Raw genomic sequence first — 12,098 nt, 5'->3', positions numbered from 1 at the left:
AGAAGGCAAGGATTGAATGATCATGTACTGAGTACACCTTCATGACATGTTGACAGACAATATCAGAAACTCACCACTGCTTTCAGCCTCAACTCCAGAGCTCTTAAACGTGGTTAAATCATCGACACCCATCCACATCCTGATCTTACCCGGAAGCCTAGAGGCGACTCGGTTGTATTGTGTGCTATACAAGATCCGCATATTGCATGAAATACAAAAGTAAGGAAACAGATCTGGGAAAAGGAGAGACTTCTGGGAAATTTGGATACATTTACTATGCAACATGAAATAAAACGAGTGAAATCTATCAGGCACCGTTTCACTGACTTATGTTAGCTTAAGGTTTCTTGCAAACAATGCCATTAAGAAAAACACTGCTCTTGGTTTAAATAAATAAAAATGTGATTACAGGGCATGGTAGGCGGCAGTTGCATTTTCCATTTTTAATTTTTGTATTTGTATTTTTTTTGCAGTTTTAGATAGCATACACTTGGAAGATATTGGCGGCTTTACATGAGAACCAGTTACATTGCACTAGGTCACTTTTAGCCATGGGGAGATTAATGATAGGGCACGCCGAAACTGGAAACTGCTTCTCCAATTCCAATTTAGGCAGCTCTGGCCGCAACGCCACAGCTTCTCTCTGCCGCGGGTGCTGAGCACTAGCAGGACCCGCCCCACTTATTGCCCGGGCAGGGGGACATTAGCTAATGGGGTGGTTGAAGACGGCAGGGAGAGATGCCTTTCACATCACAACCTCATATGATGGTTGTTTAGTTGGCATTTCCGTGCATCTCGCACTAAGTAATAGACTGTTTAGGAGGGAAGATCGGCGATTGCATTTGTTTGCACAGTAGTACTACAAGTGCATAAGTCGCGCCTTTACAGGAAGAGACTGGTGTCGAAAAAACAGTAAACACCTTACAATGTTAATGAAGTAACATCAGAAGTTATATGAACACCGCCTCTAACCATTTCTTGGTTCCTCTCGCCAATTCTGTTACACAACGCGGAGGGTTACAACGCGTGTAACACACGCAGTCCTGTCAAGCGTCACGCAACTGGTGTGACACTCACGCATATCAGTGCGGTGATCCGCATCACCGCACTGAATGCATTTGTCACGCATTTTGCCACCTGTGACAGCGGCGCGCCAGCAGCTCCTGTGGGCCCGGGCTCTCTAGTTCTGAGAGTTATGCTGCCTGCGCAGCTTATTGCAGACTACTACTCTGTGTGCCTAAACAGAAACCACAGACACTGCAGCAGCTCTGAGCTGAGCTCTCTGAGCGGCGCCGCCGCGCTACAATGTATCTGCTGCTCTGCCTGCAGTGCTAGAGTCCGACGTTGCCCTGGACACTTAATGCAGCGATTTGTACAGTCTGCAGGGGGGCCGGCCGGCGCCCGGCCTGCCCGCAGTCGATACAGCCTCAGAGCTGCCAATCACGGTGGCGCAACAGGGCGCCAGGATTATAAATCCGGATGTGCCGGCCTGGGATGGGCCGTCACGTCCGGAGGAAGCAGGAAGTAAAGCGGCAGGTGATTAGAGAGAGTGCAGGCAGGTTGCGGGCGGCGCGCATGCAGTCCTGACTCTCAAGCATGGCCACCCGCCCGTGCCCCATACCTCTCGGCTGCCTCTCCATCTCTTATCCCGCACTGATACTCTGCCCCAGGACCCCCGGCTGCAGAGGCAGGCGGCTCTGCTGCCTACTCGCAGGCGCTTCAGGATATGCCTCCGAGTTCTGTGCACTGTTCCTGCTGCGGATCGGCCCGCTGTTGAGGCTTTACGTGACTTCCTTTCCCCCTAGCGTTCTGGTTGCCAGGCAGGAGGCTCCGTGGATGACTCTTGTTGCTCACTAGGCCCCTCTTAATGCCCCTGCTATTCCGACTAAAGCTAATCTACAAATCGATGGGCCCTGAGGACTCTGCCTTTGATTCCTCTTTATGATACCTCCTGCCAGCATAGGCGGCCGGTACCTGTTAAGATATAATACTTGCTTATTGTCAGAGCAGGCTCCTTTCAATGCACTCATTCCTCCAAAGCCTGGCAGGCTCCCGTCAGTGGATGGCGCGCGGCGTGACTAACTCCAGACAGGATTTTCTTTACAAGTCTTGCCGGGCCCCCAGGAAGACATTCATTGCTGCGACCCTGGCAGGGCCTGCGCAATAGCTGTCAGCAGTGAGTTCCCCACTGCAGCTTATAAACTACAGCCCCAGGCAGGATTTTCCTGTTGGTGAGTGGCCTGTTACACTATGGAGCAAGCACTAGAATCAGTGCAGTGATGTTTGTGTTTAAGAAGAGAGCACGCAGCAATAAGGTTGAGATTACAATATGAAAGGGAATTAATGGATTGTTGAACTAACTAAGTGCGATAAAGTGTTCCGTAGCCAAACATGATCTGGCAATTTTACATTGTCAAATGCAGTTTGTTTGTGGCTCTACAAGCAGCAGTAATGATAACAAGTGTAAAATCATGTAAGATGTGGGAATACAATCGTTTTACAATAGGATCAGGTGTTTTGGGGGAAGTTTCAAGTTCTTTTCATAGCTTGTCCTTGATCAAATTAGTGTTATGTTTTATCTTTGTCCATGACTTAATTTGTTGATTTTGCTCGCAAAAAAGTGTGACTCTTAGTGTCATACATTTAGTAGTTGAATGTCGTTCATAAATACCCTAAAACCTTGAAAATGTCACACATAAGCACTCTTAAAACGTGGCAGCTATGCAGTCTGTGTTTCATGTCAGATAGTGCTCTTCTATTTCTGGTGCTTTGCAATAGTTTTAAGATCTTCGTAGAGTTTCTCGTTGCTGAAATGGCTGTAATTTCTGATATATGTGTTCCCCTCGTCTTGATTGCTTGATTTTTGCTCGCGAGAAAGTGTCACTCATAATTGTTGAATGTCACTCATAATTACACTGAAATTACGAAAATGTCACACATAAGCAATCTGAAACCTTGGCAGCTATAGTGTCACACGGTCGCTTGCTTTTCCTTCCACAAGATGGCGCTAAACGATTATGACTATAGTCTCTTAAATGCAATCAAGTACTGATACATTTAAATTATTTTAGTATTGATACATTAAAATTTGGCAAAAAAAAATCGAATCCCTCCACAGTGAAATAATGTTAAATATCTTGGGAACATTTTGACAGGCGTGTGCTTAATACCTTTTCTGAACAGTGCGCGCTCAAAGTACGTAGCACGCTGCGTATGAACCTGGCAGAAAAAAGCATAGATACTTTTTCATTTGGGCACAAGAGAAACTTGACGCGGTTGCCTTGATGCTAAGTGAGATTTCGCAGACAGAGGTTAAAGAAGAACTGGCTATATAAAGAAAAAAACAGAATCTTTAAGCAACAATATATATTTTTTTGCAATGGTGCTTTCGATGGATGCTTCCTTTAGGTCATTTTTTCGTATTAACCGCACAAGCATCGCTTTAGGATTTACAATTCAACTCCTACACGAACATCCGGTTGACTCAGCTGCGAGTACACGCCATCCTCAGTACGAGTTACGAGGGAACCGTGATTCAAACGGTGGCTGTAATCCTAGCTCGGATTACCCGCCGGGTTAGTTAGGATTACAGGAGGCGCCCAGTTACTACAACCTTCAGGTTTTTGTTTAACTTTTATCGCCGGCTAAACCTGGCAAAAATGTATCTGGAGGAAAAAGCAAACCACATGGGAAATACATGCAGGAAATTGTGCAGAAATAAAGTTTGTCAGCAGGGTCTAGCAATGAAATCCAACATTTAACACAGGGCATTGAATGACAGATAGACACAGGGCTCTGTTGTGACAAGGCACAGTATATAACTTCTCTACCCTAGCTCCCAAATGGTGGAATGATCTCCCTCTGGACCTTAGGTCTCTACCTTCCCTACAGAAATTCCGAAGTGCCCTTAAAACTCGCCTCTTTCTGCAAGCCTATGTGTAGGGATGCATGTCGCAATTTTCTGATGGTATTGTTAGGCGCCTTGATACCTGCGGGTTATTGTTCTGCGCATTATAAATTGTTTTCAAATCAAATCAACTCATCCCATGCACCCATCCCTTCAATCATGCACTCAATCTTGCAGGATCCATGAAAACACCCATAGCTACCTTGGAATGGGCGATGGAGAGCGTGTCCACCCAGACGCGCCAGCCGCCCCACTCATACTTGATGGCGTGGTACAGGAGGATCCGGAAGATGTTGTAGACCATCTCGGTGATCTTCTGCTCTTCGGAGTTTTTAGGGTTGATGTAGCCAAGGGAAAACATCCAGTCCTGCCAAACCGAGCACTGGAGTAGACACCTGCAAACCAACAAAAAATATTGCTTTTTGCCTTTTGGTCGGGTAAATATTCATAAATACAAATAATGAAGATGTACGCGGCAGAGAAGCGAAAAGTGTGTCTGCGCTAAATGATTGAACTACTCAATAGCGAGAACATGAATATTGTGATAGAAGAATATTGTGAACAAACTATCAAAGCTCAAAAGGTAAATGCATATAGAGGAAGTATAGATGAACTATTCCTAACTCTACAACTACATACCATGAAGATACATATATTGTCAAAGTATATAAATATATCTGAGAGGTCTTAATGGCCGATAGGAACTAAAGTGCTTCCTATGAAGAGAAAAAAACAAAGTGTATGTTGAGTGGCAATTCTGATACAGGCATCATTTAATTGAATTATTTAGTATTTAAGAATTTTTAGAATTAACTTCTAAGTGGGTCGTTTTGGGCCTAGGGCCAGCCCTCCTTAAGCCGATTCCCTACACCACAATATGTATTACAGTTATATCTCTCCTTTCCAGGACCACAAAAAAGTGAAACAAGAACTGGCAAAGCCAATAGACCTGGCTTTCATGTGTTACAGCATGACAACACAGGTATGCACAAATGGTGAGGTGGTGGGAACGGTGGGGGTCATAATAGAAATGGTGGTGTTTCTAATGCTGATGTTGGTAATTATGGTGGTCGTGACGATGGTAGTAAAGGTATAGAGATGGGAATTAAGTGGTAGTTAAGATTGTAGAAAAGGTGGTGGTGCTAATGGCTTTCTCTCATCTTCTGACGAGAATATTAAAAAAGGCAACTGCATTAAAAGAAATACAAAAGAGGATTGCTTTCTTACACAGAGATGAATAATTGAATGTGTGATGGAGTATTTTCAGATGTAAAATAGTCTCCTACGTATTACAACGCAAAATCTCCATAGAAGCTGGAATGATACACACAATAGCCAATAGCATGAGTTGAGAAATTAATATTCCTTTGGGTAGAGCTAAAGTCAACTTACTGTATATTTTAAAACAATGGTAACAATAACTTTTGCAGACAGATTTGCTGTAGAGCCACACCTGAAAAGGCCCTGATGAGGGAGAAATCCCATATAATAAATGCTCAACACTGGCACGGGAAGCAGTTAGCGCTCTAAAACTAGTAACTGTCCCTCGGGGCAACATTTCTTTGTGCAAACAAAAAAGACATTGGCCCTCATCACAAGTGGCCCATTACATTTCAGATTGTGTGGTAATTCCTGTTACTATCTAGCTGTCATTATTGTACTTTCTAACCGTAATATTGCCCACACAAATTTTACCAGTTCAAATCTGCTGAAATTAACTGTGGAAAAATGCCCAGTAAATACTTACACAAATTTCACAAGTGTTGCTCTATTTTCCAAGAGAAATCTCAAAACTGTAGGCAATTACTATACCCAGTAAATACCTCACCCCGCGGTGACAGTTTTTATTGGGTGTGGTGAATATCTCACCCCCAGATACACTACTCGTGATCAGCACCATTCTGTCAACATTTCAACTCAAAATCACCACAAACATAGACACTAATGCAATAACCTTTGTGAAGGCATCGTGTGTCAGTATTTCTTGAGAGACAATGATACTCAAGTTTACTATTTTCAACAAATGGCCAGAATTAGACAGGGTTTTTTAAGAGCAATGGATTTTCATCCATGAAATCAATACCCCATACATTTGTGGTTACAAATGATTCTTTCCAAAATCACTAACTTCAGAAAACCTTTGTTAATCAAGTCAGTCAGAAAACAGTTCAGTGAACTCTATCTTCAGAAACAATTGTTAGTCAAGATGTGGGTTCTCTATGTGCCTATGGGAGTTTTACAGCCAAAAATAAATGCTATCTTTTCTGTGAAATGATGCACACATTACCCCGTCAAGCCTTCCACCAAGCAACATATGAGGAAGGGACATTCTAGTACATTTCATTCAGATACTTCTTTAAGTAGGAAGGGCTTACAAAGCCATATAACAAAAAACAAATTGACAAAGTCAATAGGTTCAGCCGTCTATTCATACAAGCAAGCAGCCAGAAGGAGAACACATATACAGTATTCCATACTCAGGTTTTTTTCCCCAGCAGATTCCCGAAAGCATTGGAGTGCTTTACATGAGCACCCGTTGCATGACACAAGGTTACTGTGATCATTTAGGTACGGGAATATTAAGTGATTTGCCTAGAACCACAGGAAGCGGAGCCAACGCTGAGACTCGAACCTGGTGCCCCAGTTCTGAGGTCGGCAGCTCTGGTCGTACCGCCACATCCTCTCCCCGATTCATCCGATGGTGAAACCTGCGAGCGGAATAGAACAGGTGTGCCATACAACTGGACCAACAAGTTACACAGAAAGCCTCAGTCCTCCTACCAAGTCATCTTCTGGCCAAAGTCTGCAGAGAGATTTAGATCAAAGAGCTTGAGATCCAAGACACTATGCTTATTTCTTGAGAAAAAAAGATCCCCATTGCCAGACAAGGATTTAGTCTATTTTGTAGGTAACAAGGAACTAAACTTTGAAGCTTTTAAAAACTAAGCCTTTTGTGAAGTAGGAATTACGCAAAAACAGATATGATGCCAGAACCTGAGTTTATTCCTCCATGCAGCTCCAGTCACTCAATAGACTCAGTATCTGAAAGATGCACATTTTCATTCCCTACAAACCTTAAGGATTCCAAATGAATTAACCAGATTCTGAGCATCACCACAAAAATACATTGGCTTCAACATAAAGCCAAGGCAGTGAACAGCTGGGATGTGAAATATGAAGTCTTCTTCTAACCCTTGTATTTATGCGTACCCCAGCAATCTGTGTTTTCCCTAGTTTGGCAAAGAGTGTTTCAGGAATTATTAAGGAGGCCACATTAGCATGTTGAGGCCAATCGCACCTAACTAGACTAGCGTGTAGAGGAAAGGGTGCAACCTTAATAATGTTTTCAAGAAAGGTAAGGTGGAACATAATGGTTTTAGTAACAAAGTCTACATCTGCGCTCATCAAATGAGTGCCATCACCTCCCAGGTTTCAAATCATTTTTGTCCAGAAACTTTAGGTAGTGAACTCCTTGCCAGCTGCTAGTTAAACATGGTTAATTTCTAGCACACACAAAATAACAGGTCCAATTTACAAAGCTTTTGCTGTGACTTCCTATTGTAGTACTCAAAGAGTAAACCAAGAGCACTCATTTCCCACTAATTGAAATCAGAAGTAAGAGTAAGTGACAGTTACTCCTATGAAATTTTTTGTAAATTGTGCCTTATGGTTTTCCACCACTTAACTGGAGACAACTATGGTCAACTGACAGCTCAGTCTCAACGAGTAATCCTGGAAGGTTGTTACAAAGGTCAGATCCCAAATGAAAATTTATGTCATCCACATACGACTGGTAGACTATGTTCTGAATCCAAGTAAGGCGCAGAACCAGAATCACATTCATGTTTAACAAACCTGGAGACAGGTGGACCAAGGACTTAACCTGTGACCCTGCAAGTTACCAAAGACAGAGCTTAGAAAATCTATGCTAACTTAATCCTCTGATCAGAGCCTCAAACATGATGAAAACCTGACGGATGTTCATCCGTTCACTTCTGCACAGCTCTTGAGCAGAGCTACTAGAATACCGTGGTTCAGCACACTGAGGGCAACTGAGACATCCGAAAGAATCAGTGGTGAACCTGATTTGGTGTGATGAGGGTGAACACTTGCCTTGGACTACATAGGTTCTTCCCTAGTAATGCTCGCGAAGCTGTGGTGCAAGTTGCAATGGTGCAGTCTCATGGCGTCTCTAGTCACCATTTATTTAGATGATATCTGATAGCTGTGTCATAGATTGGGTCAGAGCAAGGCCATCAATGCATCACAAAACATTAACATTGTGCTTAAGAATAAGGAACAAGAGTAAAAGCATTGGAGGCATGTTTACTGTGTACGACTACCAGGGCTGGACTGGCTGTATCGGGCATGTTCCCGGGAGAAAGGAAAGGTGGGGGCTGATTTTGTAGTGGTGGGGGCTGTTTTTGTTACTGGGGGCAAGTTTTGCAGCGGTGCTGCTATCGACCCTCAGTAACAAAAGAAGCCAGAGGGACTGGTCCGTCTAAATTGCCAGGACTGCTTTGGGTTCCCAGTCCGGGCCTGATGACTACAGCAAAAGCGACATAAAAAACTGAAATGTGCTACATAAAATGGATATTTATGCAGAAAACACATTTATTTGTATGGGCTAAAGAATGGGTGACACTGCCACACCATTTTTGGCCAACAGTGTGAATCATTGTTTCCAATTGGTTGTTGGGGGGGGGGGGGGGCGGGGCTCATTGATCTTTTCATTGGACTGCTTTTTTCAGGCAGGGAGCTTTGTGGGTGATCTTATGATTTTACTAGGTGTATGAATTAAGAGGAATTTTGTGGGTTGGTCAACCTGAAAGAAGTGAGGAGGGCCATGGGAATCTCAGTGAGAGGCCTGTTGGGAGCAATAAGGAAGAACGGGAGAAGCTACAAGATGTCCCCGAGAGATACGTTAGTGTCAACATGGGAGACGTACTATGGCTCATGATACAGGAAGACATTTTAAGGAGGGTAAATGGGCTCAATGTTTGTGAGAGCCTTAACACCTTACCCACTTCTTCAGGCAAATTTGGTATCATTTTAAGGATTAGGCTTATGTCCTGATCCTACAATATTCTCTCTTTATAAGGCAGACCCAAGGTAGGATATGAAGGTTGAGCCCTTCTTTCAAAGTAAAACACTTTGCTTATAGGTTTCATTTAACTTGCAAGCTGGAGAACATTGCCTCATTAAGGAAAATATTACTGGCAACTTACCGTCAAGTGCCCCTCCTTTATTGGGCAGAAGGGAAGTAGGAGCCTAAAATCACTCTCATTCCTGTCAATTTTTTGTATCTCAAAAAAATCAATGATGCTCATTGCCTTGAAATTGTGATGAAGTTGTCCATATATTGACTTCCTAACCAGAGCCTCAAATCCATTTATTCTCCCCATGCACAGCTTTCAGAGAATGCACATTGCCAGATGACTTACAGGAGGTCACTAGGAAGAGAATACAGAGGAGAAAGAATGGCCAGAGAAAGAGGGGGAGAAGAAAAATAGAAGAAAAATAGACATGTGAAGGTGAAGGGAAATGTGCTTGTGTGCATTCATGGAGGTAACTGTAACGTATCTTGGACAAGAGAGTGCAGTAATTTCCGAATACATTTATTTTAGACACACAAGATTTCGTCTAACCTTTTGCAATGTGGTCAATTTGCCATGTGTAGGCAAAGTATTTCAGTTCTTTGTGGCCATTCTACAGTGTTAATCTTTTGAAGAGTTCTAACTGAAAACTTCAAAAGAAAAAAAACATGTATGACATTTCAACTAATGCCATCTTGAGTTTTTTTGGGGGTCCTGGGCAAGACATATTTTGGGTTCCCCTGTTTGGAACACATTTAATCTATTATGCATTTTAAGCTTATTGATGGCATCTCGATGTCAAATAATATTACATTCTAATATAGTTTTTCATAACTAGGGCCAAGCAAAACTACCAAAGCTTAAGGTGCCCAGTGCCTGCCATCCAATTAATATCAAAACAAAACTTGGGCAAGCATTCAAGCTGTTGCTTTTAGGTTTATTTTTTGTCTTGAACTAACAACATTTTGTGTCATTCTGTGTCTAACAAGACTTTTCTTTCCATTGTAGAAAAGGCAGTAAGTGCAACTAGGGGAATGTTTAGGGGACTAGTACATAATATTAGAATATAAAATATGCACATAGCCTTTGAAGTTGTAGCTTCTTTAAATACTGGATATTCCTAATCACAAATAAATCTCATATCACACCTTATTCTTCTTGATGTAACCGTAAAATAATAGCACTAATGTTATCATGTCAAGGGCCCCTTAGAAAGTGAAGCCTGGTGCAATTGCCCACTTTGTTCATGTAAAATGTCTCTGATTTCAACCTCTTTTTACCTAGTAACTAGCACATGTGTTTAGTAACAAAGTACTCACAGCACAGAAATTTAGGGAAGGAATAATCAAGAGATCTATTGAATAATAGTTTAGCAAAATCTTATAATCAATGATTAATGTTTACAGTTCCTATGCCAGCACCTGAAATATACTTTTATAAAAGTTTGTTTTGCCTTCCTATACTGGAAATGAAGAATGATAGGTTAGAGGCAAAGGTGAAGTTTATCATTTAGGGAAGTCCGGGATTCTATTACATTTTTAACAGGATCAGAAAATTGAAAACAATGCAAATTTAAAATGATTCATTCATACATATTCCACTTTCATGATCCAAGCCCAATTTCAGGTTTAAAGAATTTGACTCCAATAAACTGCAATTTAAACAAAAACGATTACCACAGAAATGCACAGAAGCGAGGGTGTAATATGTGATTACTTTAGGGCCACCCTCAGGATGCATCGTAAATTCATGACCATGCCAGGATCCAGTTTTTTTGCAGCTACATCTATACTAGGCACAGAACACATTCTAGCGAAAAATCTTCAAGTCTGCTCAATGAGAATTGAAGTGCTGTCTTGCCTTTAGCTGGCTTTCAAGAATTGCCTACTTCTGGGATGTTCAAAGGTACAATTGATATGTGGCTTATACCTGTAAATTGGTGGCTAAATTAACAACACAGAGAAAGAAGAGAGAACACGTAATAACAATGCACTGTTAAAAAGACCAACTTTATCTAGATGCTATATGCTACAGACCAGACAATAGTTTACCAAAAGGTAAATGTAGTGGAGCGTCAGTGAAGCACATACATTATCAAAGCCTCAAGGCGTTGGTGCTGCTTCCACTACCTGATTTGTGCTCCTCTCCTGATCAGGAAAATGCACTCAGTCCTCCCAGAAATGAGTCATATGTTGACTTGAAAATTCTAGATGTTAGGGCCAATCTACAGATGCCAGAATTCATGGCCAGCCTATGAAATTTCCAAATCCTAAATCTGTTTTCTAATTGACATTCTCAAAATATTTTGAAGTGAAAGATTAATCAAGCTTCTATTAATGGTGAGGTCTTTAACATATTTGCTACTCAGAGTCAGCTTTTATCTGCCCAGCACTTATTTTTTTTGCTTTTAATTTTGCAGATTAAACAAAGGTTTCCAAAGCTACAATACTCTAAGAAAGAAAGAATTTGCAACAGCCCCATATTTGTTCTTTTATATTGAGTCACCCCCTGACTTTGAACCCTAGCTAGATAACTAGATTACACCATTGTTACTACCTATTTATAGTAGGGCCTTAGGGAGCTTTAAACTAAGCCTCAACTTTAAATTGTTTCATGGTCAATGACTTACATTATATAGAACCACATTTTGGTACATGTATCACTCCATGTAATCGAGCAGCACTTCCTTGAACCGGAAGTGTATTCTGGAGCATGTACTGCCTCCTACCTTCGGTTCTCCCGGCTATTGCTGAAAAGTTTGATCATATCGGATAGAAACAGGCGTCTGACTTCCATGAGTTCCGCACTAGGAGTGGAGTTTTTCAATAGCGTTGCAACCACCTTCAAGATCACTTGTAGAAGTTAAAAAAAAGAAACAACAATATCAAAGTAAAAATCACTCTTGGTGCCAAATAAACACAAAAAAACAAAAATGTCCAAAAGATCAACAGCACTTCACTTAGTTATCCTACACGTGGTGCAGTTATATTGGGAAGTCAAAACCCTTCTTACTTGGATTTTGGATCTTTACTGTGGAATCTGGTTCAGGATGAGGTTTGTGGACAACTTGCGTGCAGACTTGTTCTGTTAAGATC

General features: G+C 41.8%; 1 protein-coding gene across 7 annotated transcripts in view; it reads right to left on the bottom strand.

The window, feature by feature from the left end:
* Window positions 1–12,098, bottom strand: part of NBEA (neurobeachin) — a 1,787,704-nt gene that overhangs the window by 1,130,695 nt on the left and 644,911 nt on the right. For all 7 annotated transcript variants that reach the window (XM_078657170.1, XM_078657173.1, XM_078657172.1 and 4 more), the window contains exons 19-21: window positions 12,016–12,097; window positions 11,732–11,855; window positions 4,110–4,302 (exon numbers count right to left, since the gene is read on the bottom strand). In XM_078657170.1, the coding sequence (XP_078513296.1) occupies window positions 4,110–4,302; window positions 11,732–11,855; window positions 12,016–12,097 (399 nt within the window). The remainder of the gene's footprint in view (window positions 1–4,109; window positions 4,303–11,731; window positions 11,856–12,015; window position 12,098) is intronic.

This window comes from Lissotriton helveticus, chromosome 8 (assembly GCF_964261635.1).
Source record: "Lissotriton helveticus chromosome 8, aLisHel1.1, whole genome shotgun sequence".
In the NCBI taxonomy this organism is placed as follows: domain Eukaryota; kingdom Metazoa; phylum Chordata; class Amphibia; order Caudata; family Salamandridae; genus Lissotriton; species Lissotriton helveticus.
The sequence above is the reverse complement of the archived record's forward strand: the minus strand, read 5'-3'. Positions and strand labels throughout refer to the sequence as shown.